A 20,489-nucleotide genomic window follows, 5' to 3' on the forward strand; every position below is an offset into this window, starting at 1 on the left:
TTGTACTTAGTTTCTCAAAGGAATTTTTCATCCTTTTTGTACTCATGGATCCAGAAGCACCAATAACGATGGTATTTTTTGCTCCAATGAATGAAATCCAGGGTACTTAAATGCATTTGTTATGTAAATTTCTGAGAGTCCCTTTGGAGAGAGTGAGAGAAATTTGCTTTTTTAAAAACTTCAGTAACAACAAAAAGGTAATAAAAGAAAAGGAAAGTTTCCAGGCCAGTTCTCAGCCACACTTCTGCTTTGCAAGAGAGGAAACACTGAGCTGTAAGAAACCATTGGAAGTGTTGTTGCTTACACATTTCACATTTTTTTTTTTTTTTTTTAAAGATTTTATTTATTGCCTTTTTCTCCTCAAAGCTCCCCAGTACATAGTTGTATATTCTTCGGTGTGGGTCCTTCTAGTTGTGGTATGTGGGATGCTGCCTCAGCATGGCTTGATGAGCAGTGCCGTGTCCGCGCCCAGGATTCGAACCAACGAAACACTGGGCCGCCTGCAGCGGAGCGCGCGAACTCAACCACTCGGCCACGGGGCCAGCCCCCACATTTCACATTTGATAACCTCACACATAAGAGAATCTGTCACCACACAGCGTGGATTAGAAAAAAAATTTAAGAGCTAATTTTGTGCTTGCTTTGTATTGTTATTTTAAGGAAGATGAGAACATTCTATATGCCTCTTTTTATTTTCTCAATCTCCTGATAATGATAAACTTGTTAAAAATTGCTGGTGATTGATGTTATTATAGAGCCAAGGCATAGTTTGAAAGCGAAGCAACTAAGCACCCACTTGGCCCCTTCTCAGTTGTGCTTGTTTCCTATACGGTGGGAACTCTTGAGAATAGGGGGTCTTTATTCATCCGGGGCCTTGCACAGTCCCTGGCACACACGGAGCTGGTATTCAGTAAGTGTTTATAAGTGTAAAAGCTTATGTAGCTGATACAGTGGGGAGAGGGTGAGATGTGGGCACACCAGCTAGGAAGGCAATGTTTTAACAAACTGCTTACTAAGAGAGAATCCTTTCTTGAAGCTTAGGATAAGGTAGGTTTGTGTGATACTAAGATATTAAAGCAGATAGGCTCCAAATTCCCTAATCTCCCATCTTTTTCCTTAAACCACTTTCATTCTTAGTGCTATAGTGTCCTATGCAGTACTCATTAAGGGATGGTCCTTTAAATACAACAGGAAAAAAACCCAAAGCAAACAAAAATTGAGTTCTCCTTTCAAAGTGAACTAAGTACAGCTCAATATGGCTCCCCTCCAGTTTCCTTGGGGAAATTGACTCCAGGTATTTGGAAAATAACACCCATGGAAGCAAAGAAAGCTGATGCTTGAGAGAACCTGATAAGGGAGAGTTTACATAGTTTAACAAAACAGCTTTTGTCTCTGTAACGTGTAAAATTCAGAGAGCAAAGTCAGTGTGTTTGTGTAGTGGCTGGATTTTGGACAGTGTCACACAGCCTGTGTGGTCATTTGTAGCACTCACCCAGGACTCTCTCTTGGCTGACCCTAGGGAGAGTGACTAAAGAATAGTAGCATTAAATGTGCATATTTTATGGCACATAATTTATGATGCCCCTAATTGTCATTACCACTTACATTCCTGAAGAGCAATTTAGCAGCTGGGTGCTAGCTCTCTAAAGGTTTATGGTTCTCCTGGGTTGGCTCAGCTGGTCTTCTCATTAGCTGCAGGAGGCCAAACCTGCACCTAACGGGAAAGGTAACTATTTAAGATGGAATATAAGCCAAGTTGTTGACTTCCTGTGTGCCGATGTCCTTCTCTCCATCTCCTTCTCAGATCCAGCTCTATTTTGCTTGCTTACCGGAGGAAAAGGTTCCTTATGTCAACAGCCCTGGAGAGAAGCATCGAATTAAACAGCTTTTGTACCAGTTGCCACCACATGATAATGAGGTAAAATAACAGGAAGAAGGCTCATTAGGAAAAGAAATCCGTGCCAAGCATCAAGATGCCTCCCATAAACCCCAGCTCCTCACTGGCTAGGGCTCTCTTTTGCCTTCTTCCATTAAGATTCGGCTGGAGAATACAGCTTTCCATTCTTTTAGGGAGAAAGGGTGTCAGTGCAATGAACTTAACACAACTTGGTTTTTATAGTGTTTGCAGCTACCCTCCAATTATCAGGAGCCCACAAATTCCTGAGCTTTCCCTGCGCCTTCATCTAGAGTCAAGCTTCTTGGTGGTTCAAGCCTGCAGTGGAGTTGAATGCCCGTAGACTAGAGGGTGAAAGTGGCAATTCACAAGTTTAAGCCTTTTGTGGAAAGGTTAATGTCTTACATTTTTTCAGTATCTCTGCTGATAAGAGTTTAAATTAAACATTTCATTTGTTTTTGGTGTGTGTGTGAGGAAGATTGGCCCTGAGCTAAGTTCTGTGCCAGTCTTCCTCTATTTTGTATGTGGGATGCCTCCACAGCATGGCTTGATGAACAGAGTGTAGGTTCGCTCCCGGGATCTGAACTCCTGAACCCCAGGCGGCCGAAGTGGAGCCTGTGAACTTAACCACTAGGCCACTGGGCCGGCCCCTTTTTCATATTTTAAGGAAAAGACTGTTCTTTCAAATAGCACTTCCCTCTTGCTGGAGAGGCTGCAAGATTTAGTGTCATTTCAAAAGTATGGTGTCATTTTTAAATTGGAGATTCGAGGGCAGGCCAGATAAACCTGCTGTTTTATTTCCTGAAGCTCTAACTCTGGGAAGAAAGAATCGGTGAGGGAGACTGCGCTCCAGTGTAGTGCTTCTGTTTCCCCTTCTCTGAAGGTGCGGTACTGCCAGTCTTTGAGCGAAGAGGAGAAAAAAGAATTGCAGGTGTTCAGTGCTCAGCGGAAGAAAGAAGCGCTTGGAAGGGGAACGATTAAACTCTTGTCCAGAGCAGTCATGCACGCTGTGTGTGAGCAGGTAGCCCTTTCAAGGATGAGCAGCTCGTGGGAGTTGTGTGGATGGAGTGAGCCGAGGGGAGGTGACAGGGCTGGCACAGGTGTGGACCCTGAAAGCCAAAGAGAAAGAAAGGCAGCCTAGCTTTATATTAAATGGGAATTCATGTTTATAACTGGCTGCACTGCTGGGGATGACGGGGGAAGCAGTCTGCCCTTCTGGTAAACATCCGGGGAAATCCTGCCTTTCGTAGGATCCTGGCAGGGAGGGAGGAGGTAGGGTACACCTAGTATTCAAAAAACACAGAGACATACTGAAGACATCCAGATCCTTCCTGGCCATGCTCAGAGTAGGAAACGTATCCAACAGGAGGCCGGCTCAGGAAAACCACGCTTAATGTGAGTCAGATGGAAGCGTTCTTAGAAGAGTCTAGTGTGGTGGTATATCTGAGGCCTGTTCCTTCCAGTTGAGACTCACAAATAATCCTGCATTAAAGAGCTATTTAATCACTAACAGGAGGAGACAAAAATAAAAGATCCCCTGACAAATTTGGGATTTAGTGTGAAGTGGGAAAGGCTGAGAATCCAGTCGTTAAAAAAGGATCATTTTAAATTCCAATCCTTTTGTTTTTAGTGTGGGTTGAAGATAAATGGAGGTGAAATTGCAGTGTTTGCCTCTCGCGCGGGCCCTGGAATATGCTGGCACCCATCCTGTTTTGTCTGCTTCACGTGTAACGAGCTGCTGGTCGACCTCATCTATTTTTACCAGGATGGAAAAATTCACTGTGGCAGGCACCACGCTGAACTGCTCAAGCCACGGTGTTCAGCATGTGATGAGGTAAAAAAAAGTTCACCCCTTAACACTGGAAAAAATAAGCTTCTAGTAAGCCAATATTCCACTGTTCACACCTAAGCAAAATAGAACTATCTCCTGCTTGTGCTCTGTTTGTATATTTTCAAGATAACCCTGTACATTCATTGAGGCAATGGAAATATGTGGCTAACGAAGAGAAGGCAGCAGGGGTCTTTGTGTATTGAAAAGTAGGGTATCCTTGATGGACTGTGAGGAAAAAAACAAGTTGCAAGAAGAGTATGTAGCAAATGGTCTTGTTTCTGTTACATAAAGGAGGAGAAAAACAAGATTGTATATGAATTTGTACACACTCAGAAACTATACAGAAAGACATACTCTAAGTTAACAGTGGTTATCTCCGGGGCATGTGGGAACGGATGATGGTGTGAAAGGAAATTTTTTTTTCCTTCAGCTTTTTATTTTAAAGTATTTTTAGATTCACAGAAAAGAAGAGTTGCAAAGATATTAGAGCGAGTTCTTATATGCCCTTCTTCCAGCTTCCCCTTTGTTAACATCTTACATAACCATGGTATATGCATTGAAACCAAGAAATTAACATTGGCATAATACTATTAATTAAACTATAGACTATATTTAGATTTCCCCAGTTTTTCTACTAATGGCTCTTTTCTCTTCCGAGATCCCATCCAGGGTACTTCATTGAATTCATTCGTTGTATCTCCTTAGTCTCCTTCAATCAGTGACAGTAAACTTTCCCTTGTTACTTTCATGCATTTATTTATTTTTGAAGCTTTTTCAACGATTTGCTATTTGAAATTCTTTTTTTTTAAGATTGGCACCTGAGCTAGCAACTCTTGCCAATCTTTTTTTTTTTTTCTTCCCAAAGGCCCCCAGTGCATAGCTGTATATTCCAGTTGTGAGTGTCACTGGTTGTGCTCTGTGGGATGCCACCTCAGCATGGCCCGATGAGTGGTGCCATGTCCGCACCCAGGATCCGAACCAGTGAAACCCTGGGCCGCCGAAGCGGCGCACGTGAACTCAACTACTCGGCCACAGGGACCGGCCCCTGAAATTTTTTTGAAACCAAAATATAAAAAGTAAAGTCCTGGGCCGGCCCCGTGGCCGAGTGGTTGAGTTCATGTGCTCTGCTGTGGCAGCCCAGGGTTTCGCTGGTTCGGATCCTGGGCGCGGACATGGCACCGCTCGTCAGGCCACGTTGAGGCGGCCGTCCCACGTGCCACAACTAGAAGGACCTGCAACTAAGATATACAACTATGTACCAGGGGGGATTTGGGGAGATAAAGCAGAAAAAAAAAAAAAGATTGGCAGTAGTCGTTAGCTCAGGTGCCAATCTTTAAAGAAATAAAATAAAGTGCTTAATCTGGAGATGGCCATCAGGTCAAATGAAGCATTATGTACACAAGTGCTGTTCACGCAATCCAGCATCTGGATAGCTGTAACTGTGTGGACTCCGCACATTTTTTTGAGTTTTCTTTCCATTAAAACACGCACAGACCACTAAATTATTTCAATGGTGATGTATTCTTTGCCAGATTATACAACAAAGTGTGATTGGGGGAGCAAAAATATAATCAAATGTATTACCTCCAATGTAGAAATCTGTCTTGTTTTTTTATTTTTATTTATTCGTTTGTTTTTTAAAGATTGGCACCTGAGCTAACATCTGTTGCCAATCTTTTTTTTTTCGTCCCTCCTTCTTTTCCCCAAAGCCCCCCAGTATATAGTTGTATATTCTAGTTGCAGGTCCTTCTAGTTTTCCTATGTGGGACACCTCCTCAGCATGGCCTGATGAGCAGTGCTAGGCCCACCCCCAGGATCTGAACTCGTGAAACCCTGGGCTGCTGAAGTGGAGCACGTGAACTTAACCACTTGGCCAACGGGCCAGCCCTGTTTTGTTTTTTTAAAGTTTAAGCAAGCACTTAGTTTTTTTTTCCCCCAACATTTAAATTTTCTGCTCTTGTATTGCAGCTAGATCAAGTTAGATTTAAGCTTGAGACTGTGAGAAACAAGGTTAGCTATCTAAGTGACTTTTTTAAGAGCTAGTGTCAGTTGCCCAGAAATTGCAGTTACTTGGTCTTTAAAATAGCTGACGATGATTTTCTTTCACCCTATGGTTTCATATTTCTTTTTAAAGATAATTTTTGCTGATGAGTGCACAGAAGCTGAGGGTCGCCATTGGCACATGAAACACTTCTGCTGCCTTGAGTGTGAAACGGTCCTCGGCGGACAGAGGTACATCATGAAGGATGGCCGCCCGTTCTGCTGCGGCTGCTTTGAGTCTCTGTATGCCGAGTACTGTGAAACCTGTGGGGAGCATATTGGTAAGTCCGTAGCCCGGCCTGTCTGCTCTCACTTATCCATTTGTCTATGATTATCCACTGTCATTTTTTTTTTTTAATCAAGGCATAATTTACATATAGTGAAATGCACAGATCTTAAGTGTTTCCATTTGGTGAGTTTTGATAAATGGCTGTATAGTCGATTCTCATTATTTGTGGTAGTTACGTTCTGTAAAGTCACCTTGAACACTGAATTATTGAGTACTGAACCTTTGCTCCTCAGGGAAATATGGGTTAGGTTCCTGCGAGCCTCTGGTCACAACATTTTCATCAGCCAATCAGTATATAATCTTGTTTCATGTGTGTTTGGGTTTAAAGACACTGTATATAATATGTATTGTTGATTCATTAACGTTGAACTCACAGCCAACAGCACTATAGTTCATGCCTGAACAAAGCTTGTCGAATGGATTTCCTCTGTAAGGTACATCACAGCCTTCTCGCATTTAGGAACCCTAGACAGCACTTCAGCACTACGGTTGGGGGCCTTTTTAAACAGCAAAATCACCAAGAGAAAGCACAAAAATGCGAAGAAAACATGGCACTAACTGGTCACTTGTTTAAAGTATAAGAGCTGAAACAGAAGGCACAGTGCCCCTTTATGTGACCTCAGCTGGGAACATGCGTCTCGACTCAAACTTTTTGCCACTCTGCACGTGTCTGCAAATGACCTTGAAAGTTCTGCAAGTTGATTTTGGGGGTTACAAATAAATTTTAGCAAGTAGGCAAATTCACAGATACGGAATCTGCGAGGGATGAGAATTAACTGTACCGGTGTAACCCATACCCCCATCAAGATACAGAGCATTTCCATCACCTCTGAGACTTCCCTCATGCCCACAGTCTTTCGTCTCTCTGTTTCTTTGTTCTTGTGTTTCAAGCATTGAACTATATAACCTGCTATTCTATCCTTGTTCAAAACAGGTGTCGACCATGCACAGATGACCTACGACGGGCAGCACTGGCATGCCACAGAAGCCTGCTTTTCTTGTGCCCAGTGTAAAGCCTCTTTACTGGGGTGTCCCTTCCTTCCCAAACAAGGTCAGATTTATTGCTCAAAAACCTGCAGCCTTGGTGAAGACGTCCATGCCTCTGATTCTTCGGACTCTGCATTTCAGTCAGCTCGATCAAGGGACTCCAGAAGAAGTGTCCGGATGGGCAAAAGCAGTCGGTCAGCGGATCAGTGTAGGCAGTCTCTCCTCTTGTCCCCCGCTCTGAATTACAAGTTTCCTGGCCTTTCAGGCAATGCTGACGACACCCTTTCTCGGAAACTAGATGATCTGAGTCTCTCCAGGCAAGGAGCAAGTTTTGTCAATGAAGAATTTTGGAAAGGCAGAGTAGAGCACGAAACCCCAGAAGACCCTGAAGAATGGGCTGAGCATGAAGATTATATGACGCAGCTCCTCCTCAAGTTTGGTGATAAAAGCCTCTTTCAGCAGCAGCCCAATGAGATGGATATTCGAGCCAGTGAGCATTGGATATCTGATAACATGGTTAAAAATAAGACTGAATTAAAGCAAAATAACCAGAGCCTTGCAAGTAAAAAGTACCAATCTGATATGTATTGGGCACAGTCACAAGATGGACTGGGCGATTCTGCTTATGGCAGCCACCCAGGGCCTGCAAGCAGTAGGAGGCTCCAGGAACTAGATCTGGACCATGGGGCTGCGGGATATAATCATGATCAAACACAGTGGTATGAGGATTCCCTGGAGTGTTTGTCAGACTTGAAACCAGAGCATAGTGTTCGGGATTCCATGGATTCTTTGGCTTTGTCTAATATCACAGGTACATAATCCAGGGATTATGGGGTGTTTGAAAAAGGAGCCACTAAAAAGTTTATTCCAAAAATTACAGTTCAGCACCAATAGGGGCTATGTTATTTAAAACTGTAGACCAAGGGAAGGAAGGAAGAGTTTCAGTTAAATGTGAAAAAAAAAAGATGTTTGCATGTGTGTGCATATATGTAAAATATATTTTCAGTGCAGTCTTTTAGGGCAGCTTTTATTATCCCTGTTTTGAGCAGGAGGAAATTGATTTATCCAGATAATGGAGTCTGTATCTGTATCTGAAAGATACTGGACTCTTTGGATCATGCTCTATGAATTTTAAGAAATTAAAATCAGCCTGCGCCCTTTATAAGCTCATGATGTTTTTTATATTTTCCTGAATTGCCCTGTGGCCACAGATAGCTCAAAAATAGCTAAGTATTTTTTACCCAGATTATAAAATAATTTCACTTTTTCAAAGCACATTCCTTTCAGTTATCCATTTTACCTTTAAAATGACCCTGAGCTGTACAGAGTGGATATTATTGCATTTTACAAATGAGGAAATTTGAATTACCAAGACGCTAAATGCCCAACTTTACACAGGTTTTTAAAGGCAAGATTGAGCCTAGAACCCAGCCCTTCTGAATCTCATATTTGCACTTAAGGCTTTGGATGCCTGCTGTTCCAGGGCTAGGGTTATGGCCAGAGGAATGACATCCAGTCCTTTCACAAAGGTTCTGTTGCTGTACCATAGACAGGAAGGGCTTTAGCAGCTGCCCCCAGCCAGGAATGACGCTGTGCCAGGTGCTGCAGGGGCAAGGAGGGATAAGACAGCTGCCCTCCTGGCTTCTGCTGGACATGTCAAAGATAACACCTACAACAAAGGGGAGTTGCGGCATGGTGGATGAGACTACATTATTAAATACCTCCTGTTTGCCAGGCCCTGATAGGTGTTTTAACATTTAATATCAAAAATAGACATCATTTGGTGCACATAAAGTGTTAGGCTGACATTTCTTGACAGTCATGGGATGAACAACAGGTTCCCTTTAGCAAGTAGGAAGTTCTGTAGTCTCTAGTAGTCAGGAGTCCGCCCCACTCCCTATTGTCCTTTACAGTCTGCTGGGTTGTATCCGTTTATCTTAACTTGCCTGGGCCCTTTTTTTTTTTTTTAAAGATTTCATTTTTTTCCTTTTTCTCCCCAAAGCCCCCCGGTACATAGTTGTATATTCTTCGTTGTGGGTTCTTCTAGTTGTGGCATGTGGGATGCTGCCTCAGCGTGGTTTGACGAGCAGTGCCATGTCCGCGCCCAGGATTCGCACCAACGAAACACTGGGCCGCCTGCAGTGGAGCGCGCGAACTTAACCACTCGGCCACGGGGCCAGCCCCGCCTGGGCCCTTTTATAGCAAAGGAGAGCAATATCAGTTTTGAGTGAAGTTTTAAAAGAAGATGAATCTGGAAGTGGCATATCATTTTAGGGGTTGAAGGGGAAGAAGCCTGGATGAAGCTCTAGGTCGGGGGGGCAAACTTCTGTAAAAGGCTAGATAGTACTTTTTGGGCCTTAGAGTGTCCGTTGCAACTACTCAATGCTGTCATTGTAGAAAGCAACCACAGACAGTATGTAAGCGAACAGATGTGGCTGTGTTCCAGTGAAACTTTATCCGCAAGTAGGCTGTGGGCTGGATTGGCCCTTGGGCTGTGGGTTGCCAACCATTAATCTAGGTATAGGAGGAGGACCATCATGGTGGCCATGTGGATGCAAAGAAAGGGACTGATTTGAGAGCTGTTGAAATGAAGCAGTCTGGCTTTAATGGATTCAGAGGCAGAAGCTTCTACATGTCATGTTAATAAACTAACAATGGGACTTTTATGAAGAGCTTTTACATTTTGGCTGCTCATGCCATGTGCTATAACTGGTTCCAAAACAGCTGGGTTCATAAGAGGGGCTATGCCCCTTGTATCAATAACAAAATTTATCCCTCTTCTCAGTTCAGTGTATATGCACATTGGCTTTACCTACTGGGTGTTAAGTATTGAAATTTGGGAGAATTGTCTTTGAAATGCTTCCTTTCTGTAGCTTGTGTATAATAATTGTCAGAATATTAGGATTATTGAGAATCACATGTTGTCTTGGCTTTTCTTCTAGGAGCTTCGGTGGATGGAGAAAGTAAGCCAAGGCCGTCATTATATTCTCTGCAAAACTTCGAGGAAATGGAAGCAGAAGATTGTGAGAAAATGAGCAATATGGGGACTTTGAACTCTTCCATGCTGCACAGGAGTGCAGAGTCCTTGAAGAGTCTAAGTTCAGAGTTGTGTCCAGAAAAAATCATGCCTGAGGAAAAACCTGTACATCTGCCTGTGCTCAGAAGATCCAAGTCTCAGTCCAGACCACAGCAGGTCAAGTTTTCGGATGATGTCATTGACAATGGAAACTATGACAACATTGAAATCCGGCAGCCTCCAATGAGCGAGAGGACTCGGAGACGGGTCTACCATTTCGAAGAGAGGGGATCCAGGTCTCATCACCATCGCCGCAGGAGAAGTAGGAAGTCCCGCTCTGACAACGCCCTGAATCTTGTTACAGAAAGAAAATACTCTCCCAAGGACAGACTGCGGCTTTACACCCCCGACAGTTATGAGAAATTTATACAGAATAAGAGTGCCCGGGAGATCCAAGCATACATCCAGAATGCCGATCTCTATGGACAGTATGCCCATGCCACTTCCGACTACGCCCTGCAGAACCCGGGAGTGCACAGGTTTCTGGGACTCTATGGGGAGGACGACGATTCCTGGTGTTCCTCCTCCACCTCCTCCTCCGACTCAGAAGAAGAAGGATATTTTCTTGGACAACCAATTCCTCAGCCCCGGCCACAGAGATACGCCTACTATACAGACGACCTTTCTAGTCCAACTTCTGCGCTCCCTACTCCTCAGTTTGGTCAGAGGACAACTAAATCCAAGAAGAAAAAGGGACACAAGGGCAAAAACTGTATTATTTCTTAAGCTGGTAGCTGTGGTGATCATGTTTAAACTTAGCCATTAACCATCTTGAATCATATCTTTTTTCTTCCATAGGAAAGTTGCTAAAATAGTTTAAAGTGCTTTGCCCATGTAAATGAGACCCCGGCAGCTGTTTACAGTGTCAGATTAACATATGGAAGGTGTGATTTCTCCAGTGTACCCTCCTCGGATGGCGCCAGGTTGACGTGACATCTTGTGCCTGTCAGGTGCATCAGTGTTTTATATAGCTCCTTTGGTCTCCAGTCCTCAAGAGAATCCTTAAGAAACTGTCATGAGGTGATTGGACGAGGGTGTTGATTTTAGACAATGGAGAACTTCAGCCACCTTTGTAAAGCAATAGTGTTTGTCGTTCGTCTGCGCCAGGTTGGCCCAGGTCCTGATCCGTGTGTCTTGTGAGGCATGCACGTAGTGACGCTGACCCAGCCAACACTGTGCATCCCATCGTGCGAGGCCACCTCATCCCCTTTCAGTCCTCATTAGCCAGGTAAACATTGTATTGTATTAGTTCCAGCTACAGACTGAAAAAAGCATTGCTATTTATAATGTAGTATTTCACAGACTTAAGTGTATTCCTAATTTAATGGTGCAAATATTAATGTACATACTGTACAGTTCAGATTTTAAAGCTGATATTTTTATATCCCTGAATTGCAAGACGTTTGTTACACTGCAGTGCTAGATTTGTTAGGGAACCAGAAACAGCATTTATGGATGAAATGATTGCTTGTATTTTAGTCAGGGTTTATAAGTTTAGATGGTCAAATTTATATTGCCTAGTGATGGAAAGTTCAATTTTTTTTTGATTTTTCAATATTAAAAAGGCTCTGTATGCATGGTGGGGCTATGTAAATACTCTTTAAAACTATGGCCCTATTAATCTTACAAGTGTTATTTATGGGTCAAGCAATGTAAACTGTATAAATGTAAAAAACAAACAAAAAAACCCACATATACCCCTGGAATATATGGTAAAAACAAGTAGAAGCTGTTTGGGTGAATGTTTTCTTCCCCCTTGGGGATGGTAGGGGGTGCCTTTCCCATTTTTAGCAAGGTGGTGATTATCTCCTGCGAAGAGACCAAAACTATAAGGATCTGCTTTTTGTAGCAGAGGACTTTGTAGATTTATTATCTGAAGAGAAGTTATTCCTTTTTATCCCTTCCTTCCAGCTAATTTGTTGGCCTTTAACAGCAGTTTTGAAAACTAGGCCTTCTGGTTATGTTTCTCTTTTAAAATCTTTAAATTGGAGGATACTGTGCCACTGACTACATCAAGTTAATATGAGGTTCTATTTCAAGTTTTCTTGGATTTGAAGTAATGAGCTGATATTTTGATATGTGCCATTCTTGCACATATGTTTCAGGCCTGAGGTCATAGTGGTATCTCATACCTTTAGGAAAGTGTTTAATAAATGCTTAATAAATCACAAACTACCTTTCTGAACACAAATCTTTGCAAACACATCCAGATCACTTCCATTTTGCTCCTTTGTTGGTTTGCCATTCTTCTACCATTTGCAGACCACCATTTGACTCCTGCATATCCACTTGCCCCTATGAGTAGGCGGGAAATAGGACTTGAGACACAGAGCTAAGGTTGTCTGTATTTACCAGAATGGGCAAAAGCTGTTAGGCCTTGGGAAGGAGGAACATGGATCCAGTAGGTGAACCAGCGGTCTACAGCGTCCCCCTATACCCATCCCTGGATAGTCAGGGCTTTGTATCTGAGCTAGACAGGGCCCCTTCAAAACGCACCCCTGGGGAGAGAGCGCTTTACTCAGTAACTGTATCATTTCCCTCGTCTGGTTCATTTTAAAAACATATCAGTGATGAAAAGGAAATGCATGCACACAGTAAAAAAAATTCAAACAATAAAGGACAGTCAGGTGTCTTCTTTCCACTCTTCATCCCCAGTCCCTCAGTTCCCTTCCCCAGAAGTAACCACTATTATCCATTTCTAGTGTATCCTTCAGATGTTCAAAACATATTTATATAAATGTATGTTTAAAAAATGGTAGCAAACTATACATGCTGAGGCTTGCTTTTTTCCTCTTTATATGTGGACATTCCACATTAGTGCATATAGGTCTACCTCATTCTTTTAATGACTGCGTAATATTCCACTTATGGATAAACCATAATTTACTTAACCAATCCCTTAGTGATGGACTTGAATTCTTCACAGGTACCTTATCCTGAACTGGCACACGTGCATAAATTCTGAGCAGCATAATTACTGGAACAAAGGTTATGCATTTAAAATTTTGGTGGATATCACCAATTTTCCTCCAAAAGAAATTCTCCTCATTTACATTTACACCAATGATGTATGAGAGTGCTTGTTTCATCACCACTCACATATTAGCAAATTTCTTGATTTTTCAAGACCTTTTCAGAACCTATGCTGCAAGGAGTAGGCATCCTTTTAGAAAAAAACTACTGCAATATGTTGCTTGCAAAGGATGGATGACAAATAGTAAACAGGTAATACTTAGCCTGGAGAAGTGCAGGGATAAGCTGAAGTTACTGTGCCCAGTAGTTTCCAAGTCATTCTCAAAAGATTAGTTGCTCTTGCTTCTCACAACAATCACCCTATTCATTTTTTTCATTTCCTTATGTAAATGTTATATAAGTTGCCAAAGGTTTAAGGACATGCAGAGATATTTATTCACAATAATAATGTAACCTTTAAAGATTTTAAATCTTGGTTAGTAGCGACAACAAAGATGAGTGTATAATGATAACAAAGACAAAGGAAGAAAGGGAAGCACTGCTTTGCGGTCCGTAAAGAATTAGGCAAGAAAATTAAGCATATAGTTGCCAAAAGATGTTCGTAGATTTAGTTAGTTAGCAGTTGACCAGATAGATACTCTGCACTCTTACTAAACTCTAAAATGTGGCCCCAAGATAAATATCACATGTTAAAACACTGCCTCTAAGCTCTCCATGGGTGAAGCAGAACTCTAGTGGTTGCAGTTTCCTCACTTCAGACCAAAGTGGAGAACATTTTGCTTAAGGCCCATGGAAGGACGCTGATAAAATGTCAACGGGAACTCCTTTTAGCGCTCTTTAAAAGAAAATGATTCATTTTGTGTATGCATTTGCTATTCTTGACAGACTGCTTTCTAGTTCCTGAGTTAAATAAAATGTACCAGAAGTGAAAGGAGATATCATTTGCTGTCTAACTCTCTCACTTTAGATAGGAATCATCGGCCTTCTTAAAAGAGTAGTAACATTGGAATGGGCACCCAAGACTGCGAGATTTCCATGTGTGGCACGCATCCCTGCCCAACTTGGTCCTGGGTGATGGGACCTGGAAGTACTGGTGTGGGTGTAGTTCAGGAGTGCCCAGACAATTTCAGCGCAGGCATTATTAAGATAGAGTGTGCACACTTTGGTTTATTGAGCTTCTTATTTCTAATGGACAATTGACTACTGCCATGGAAAGGAGAACCAGTGTTGTTAGAAATTCAGATTTTTCCGGACAAAGAATCTGGACTTTCATGAAATATCCCAGCTTTTGAACACTAGCAACTAATTCAGACATTTCTGAAACGCTTTGAACAAAATGAGCTTGCCATCAGCAAGTCCCCACTGCATGGGTTATAAATTCAGGAGCCTGAAGCTGATTCCCCTATCCCTTAGCTGTGCCCTTAGAGGCACAACTAATTACTGTTTATAGAAATACTTGTGACCTTTTTTGGATGCACAAAGGAGAAAACTTATTGGGATCAAAAAAATATTCCACTAAGAGCCTCATTGTCAATTCAGTGCTAGTAACACAATTATGATAAAAATCATTTTTAATTAGTTAAATGAGAAAGTCACTAATTGCCTAGTGAGATTCTCTAGCCATTCTTTGGAACTATCTAATAGCAGGAGGCATGCTCCTGTACAGTCACATGGGTTTCCTGCAAACTCAGAACACATTAGGACGGCTTCCAGGTAAACTGGGCCAAGGAGAATAAGCAGGAGCAAACTGAATTTTGCACCTCTGAGCTCATATTTTGCCAAGGTCATAGAATCATAAACTCTTCCAGGAGAATAAAGTTGAAGGATGGTTTTCACAAAATGGTCTGGGAAGGAAGTGTGGAGGAAAAGTAAGACATTCGGTAGATAGAGACTTAGTCACAGGATGAGAGGCGATTTATTTTTCTTCAACAGACCCAGTGAGCTGGTCAAGTATTCCAATTTTGGGATCAATTTTAGCCTCAACTTTTCTTTTTGCAAAGGAAATCTCACATTTCTCCTGCTGAATGTGCACAAGGTGCTCTTAGGCCAACTTTAGAAGTAACCTGCAATCCACTCTCTGAAATCATTTGATTCCAGCAACATAAACCACCATTCAGAATATGAAACCAGTTCTCTTAAATGTTAATACTTACTTTAGTGTTCTAAATAAATGAACCAAGCAGTTGACAGTGGGAAAGACAATAAGTAGTCTAATATAAATCCACCCCGAAGTGGATCCTGGAGTGGTGCAGAGCACACTGAACTCCAGGATTCGGGAGATCTGGGTAAGGAGACACCTCGCTCATTACCTCCATGGGTTAGTGCTCTGAACCCAGCTTCCACCTCTGTAAAATGAGAGTGCTAGACCATCTCAAAGGTTTCCTTCCAGCTTCAGTACTCTGTGCAGACTGAATTGAACTGATCAGGTCAGTCAAGAGGGAAGTCTTCCCCCTCAGCATAGTGTTGTTTCCCTTTTCTGACTTTCATTTACCAATATATTTGTCTGGCAAGGATTCCCGAAAGGATGATCCTTCCAAAGACCATGGCTCATTTGACTTGGGAACTTTAAAGAGGGTTGCTGCTTTTTTATGTTAATGCTTGGGATTCTGAGTGGGCAAGAGGTTAAACTAGACCATGAAAAAGAAGTTTGGAGATGGTTCTTTCCCTGTCAGCACTTATGCTTCAAGCTGGCTTTATCTTCATTACGGAGACAGTCTGGAGATTACGGCACAGAATATGTGAAAGACTGGATCTTTTCCTCCCTCATGTTATTTCTCCCCAGTTACCAGGCTGAAAAGTAAGATTTTTTTCCCTGCATCTCAGAGGGCTGCTACGGGCAGCAATCTTAGTCCAGAATCGCTGAACATGTTGTAAGCAAAGCTGAAAAGGTGTTAACTATGTTTAATTAATCTTGGTTCCTAGAAGAGGAGTTGAATTACCAGGTTCATTGCACTTAAAGGCTCTTCTCAAACTCTACCATGGGTCCAGGTACAGCAGCCAAGGAGCGGAGTCCTGGGCTGCGCTGTGGCCATGGGGGATGTAACCCTACAGGCTTCCTGTCCCCTACCACTACCCCTTATGAACCTCAAAGGTGTTTTCTAGAATAGCTCCAAAGCAGAAGTCCTAGGAACCAATATGGAAGGTAGTAGCAACTGAGGGTAAAATGAAAAAGAGGAAAAACTTACTCAACCAAGATTTGAATTTTCTCAAAAGTTTTTTGAAGTTATTACTTTACACATTACCCATTACAATCGCATTACACATTAACTGCACATACATCAAACAGCCAATGTGTGCTGCAGTCAGGATTTGAATCTAGTTCTGAATGACCCCAGACTTTCCCATTTCTTCTAAGAAAACTGAGTCTAGAGTTGAAAGATTTGGGTAAATCTCTGGCTCTGCCACTTGAGCTATCTGACCCCAGGCAAGTTCTAACTTCTCCTGCCCTTGACTGTAAAACGAGAATAAAATCCTCATTGGCTCACTACATGTGAAAGGGTTTGTGAATCAAAAAACACTAGAATGGTGGTTCTAACCTTGTTCAGATAGTGAAATAACGGAAAACATGGTGCTTCTCAGAACCCTACAAAGTATGTAGTATATTAAACCTGAAATGTTGTTTAAGCTCCATTCAATGCGGTACACTAGATTCTACTCTACAGAAGTAGCAGAGTACAAAGTTTAAAAACGTGGGCAATTTCTGCCAAAGCAGGAGCAGTGCCTCACCCCTTACCAAGGCGGGGGCGGGAAATCTCCCCTTCACTCAACATTCCCACCTCAGGAAAGAGGCAGGCCGTGGAGGCCATGGGCTTTACAGAGGCCGAGCTGCCCCAGGAGATGAGATGCTGAGAGACCTGGTCTCTCCTCTTAGACTCTGGGGTGGATCACGTTGCTCCTATGCTATAAAGAAAAGGTGATTCTCACACAAGACTCACCTCTCAATCAAGTAACTCTGCCAGTGTTCAGTAGAAGACCACCCGCTGTGATGTCCTCGGGCTGTGGTGGTGGGAGACCACGCCGGCATGAGCCCACAGTACTGCTAACACTCAGTACTGTCCAGGAAAGGAAAGAGAAATCAAAAGCTTGAGCACAAAACAGATACCTCAGCCTGGGAAGCAGCAGCTCTGTGGAACTGTATCTCGCCCCCCCCCCTCCCCCGCCCACAGACACTACACACAGCTCCATCCACTGAGGGCTGACCCTCTTCTGGCCTCAGCTTTCCCCACCTTACCCATCAGGCAAGCACAAGATGTGGGCAGAGAAGGCATCTGGGGTCTGGTGCCAGGGAGGAACCCAGTTGGCTGGTGCTGGGCCCACTTGAAGGTGTCACAGACATTTGGCCAGTGTGTCTTTCTCAAGGGTTTGGTCACGAAGGATGGACTCTTCCCACTCAGGCACACTGTGTCTTTCTGCTCATTGGATTCTCTCCCTTTCTCCAGGCAGCCTGCCCAGCCTCACCCTCACTGCCTCAAGGACAACAGCAGGGTCTCAGCCAGAAAGCCTGAGAGTGGGAGCACCAGCAAGTGCCCCCAAAACAGGGCCATGGGCCAAGAGGAGCTTTCCCTGAAGGTGCAGACCTGAAGGCCACGTGGCCAGTTGGCCAGGGCAGCTCTGTCTCCCGCCCCCGCCCCATCTTCCATGTATCCTAACCAGGAAAAATGTGACAGCACATGGGTAGCCCAGGCAGTGGACAAATACCCCAGACGTCCTCCTGCAGCAAGTGTCTGTATATGTTGTGATTATTTTCTCTCTTACATATTCTCGAATGTTTATATTTCAATAAACCTCTACCTTTTCACATACACAAAAATGGGGAAAAAGTTTAAAACCTTTTACAATTTTAGTGATAATGGTCTAACATTTGTTGTTAGTGCCGTCCAGTTGATTCTGACTCCTTAGCGACCCTGTGGACAGCAGAGAGGAACCCTGCCTGGCCTTCCTGCGCCACCCTCTCACCCTCTGGCGCTGCATTGGACAGTGCTCCACTGCTATTCATAGGGTTTTCATGGTCAGCTTTTCTGGAAGTGTATGGCCAAGTCCTTCTTCCTAGTCTGTCTTAGTCTGGAAGCTCCGCTGAAACCTGTCCACCATGGGTGACCTTGTTAGTATTTGAAATACCAGTGGCATAGCTTTCAGCAACCCTCAGCCACCACAGTATGACAACTGACGGACGGGTGGTGTGGTTCCCTGACTGGGAATCAAACCCAGGCCGCAGCAGTGAGAACGCCAAAGCTTAACCACTAGACCACCAGGGCTGGCAGTCTAACATTAGAACACTGTTAATCTGTGGGAGGAGAACTCAAAAAAACCAATGTGCTATAGAATCAGACTGTCTCTACTGCCATACATATATGCATAAGGCTTTAACAATATTTGTCGTCAAGTGAGATTTTAAATACAACTTGAAATAAACTCAGTGGACTGGCAAAGCCTTTTATATAATCAGTCCTCATTTCTCCAAGATCAATGATTACAATGGAAATCTAGGACTGATACAGCCTACTGAGGGCCAACTTCAGTGAAGCTAACCCTCAAATATTATTTGTATTAATTTGAGCAAAAGGTGAGCTCCTAATACGAAACCAATAATGTGGCTTAAACAATAAAGACATTGATTCCTCTTTCACTAACAGTTAAGTTCTCCAGGTGGTCATGCAGGGATCCAGGCTCCTTCCATCTTGTGGCTCTGTGGAAAATGAAGGCTGGTTTGCTATTCCTACTACTTTTGGGAAGGGATAAAAGAGAGCATGAAGAAGGGACATCCATTGTCCTAAAGGTCTCAGCCCAGAAGTAGCAGTACTTCCACTCGAATTCCATAGGAGAGAACTTTGTCACCTGGTCACACCTAACTGCAAGGGGGACATGGCAAAGACAGTCCTAATTAGGCAGTTATGTGACTCAATTTCAACTCCATTTCCACAAGACAAGGGGAAAACAGAGTCTACTAACTACCTTACTTACTAGTCCCTCCCCACCTTTTTTTTTTTTTCACTGAATTGGGTAACATCAGTGCTCTCAAGAGAACTGGCAGGAAGGAGATGATAAATGTACCGTGCATAACCTACAAACCTTGGTCTGGCAAGTAGTGTGTGGCCATTATTCACAGGAGCTCCAGGTGCCAGCCCGAGCAATGTTACAGCTGTAAGCCACCTGGGTGGCTGGCTGCCTGCAACACTGAATACTGTCCACCATGAATACTTCAGGGACGACCAGATCACTGTCTCCAAAGTTGCTGCCAAAGAACTGTCAGAGCCTTCTGTGGAATTTAGGACTCCTTGCAGGAAACTCTGAAATGAAGCTGAAACCACTATATAATGTTTTGGCAGTCTAGCGGAGTCCTTTTTAAAGAGGATTTGGCCTCTCCTTCCTTCAAGAGATTCTGGGTCTATGAACCACTTGGGGCTGGGACGTGGCTGAAGGGCTGCGAGAAATCAACATTTCTGGCAAGAATAAATACAAAGGGAATATTTTCAGATCTCATTCTTAAGTAGGACAGAAAGGATAAAGCTATAAGCATTCAAAATCCTTCACATTCTGCTCTCCACCTACCTTTCCCTACATTTGTCCTCTATCATCTTCCCCAACCAGCTCCAGTCACACAAGCCTGCGCCTTTCCCTATAGGAGTCCTTCCTCCTGGACTTCTAATACTTCCCTTTCTCTGCCCGAGTAAGTCCTATTCCTCCAAGGCTCCAGGGTCAAATGTCACCTCCTTCGTGAAGCATCAATGAATACAAGCACCTACAACAAATACGGGCACCTACAACAAACACAAGTACCTACAACAAAAACGAGGACCTGCAACAATCTGAATATCTACAACGTTCCAAACTATGATAGGAACTGGGTCACAAAGACAACACGGTTTCTGCCCTCCAGAGGTTACAGTAAAGATGTAGGACTGTAATCCTACAATTCTCTGAAACTCAGATTCATAGGTACACAGTTATTGACCACTATTATGTGCTCAATCTTATCCCATTTAACTGCTTTCTTAGCTATCAAGACTCCCTAACGCACCAAAGTTTATAGTTTCTCAATTCTCAAAACTTCCTCCATCCTGCTGCTGAGTAGGTGAACTGAACACTGAGGAGTAATCTTGCAGTAGAGAGTAATAAAAATCTACATTTCAGCAAACACACATTAAGCCTGTTAAAGAGAAAAAAGACAATCTAATTATTTCAACCTGGTTGGTTTATTTTGCACTTTTAAAATTCACAAAAAGCTTCACAATATCTGCTTTCCCCCTGTTGACCATCAAGGCTTTATGGTAAGACAATGAAAATTTTATCACATTAATTGGGCATACTCATAAACAATGGATAATTTACAGATTTCTTTAATCAAGAACATTTTGCAAAATGCACACTCTGGTACACATCTGAATTCATCTATACTGAA

At 43.0% G+C, this 20,489-nt stretch overlaps 1 protein-coding gene across 6 annotated transcripts in view; it reads left to right on the forward strand.

The window, feature by feature from the left end:
* PRICKLE1 (prickle planar cell polarity protein 1) overlaps nucleotides 1–11,839 on the forward strand; it is a 100,997-nt gene extending 89,158 nt beyond the window's left edge. For all 6 annotated transcript variants that reach the window (XM_046675410.1, XM_046675444.1, XM_046675435.1 and 3 more), the window contains exons 3-8: nucleotides 1,805–1,918; nucleotides 2,778–2,915; nucleotides 3,525–3,728; nucleotides 5,860–6,046; nucleotides 6,989–7,852; nucleotides 9,984–11,839. In XM_046675410.1, the coding sequence (XP_046531366.1) occupies nucleotides 1,805–1,918; nucleotides 2,778–2,915; nucleotides 3,525–3,728; nucleotides 5,860–6,046; nucleotides 6,989–7,852; nucleotides 9,984–10,843 (2,367 nt within the window). In that variant the 3' untranslated portion in view covers nucleotides 10,844–11,839. The remainder of the gene's footprint in view (nucleotides 1–1,804; nucleotides 1,919–2,777; nucleotides 2,916–3,524; nucleotides 3,729–5,859; nucleotides 6,047–6,988; nucleotides 7,853–9,983) is intronic.
* Nucleotides 11,840–20,489: the final 8,650 nt, after the last annotated feature.

Source organism: Equus quagga, chromosome 1, assembly GCF_021613505.1.
Source record: "Equus quagga isolate Etosha38 chromosome 1, UCLA_HA_Equagga_1.0, whole genome shotgun sequence".
Lineage (NCBI taxonomy): Eukaryota > Metazoa > Chordata > Mammalia > Perissodactyla > Equidae > Equus > Equus quagga.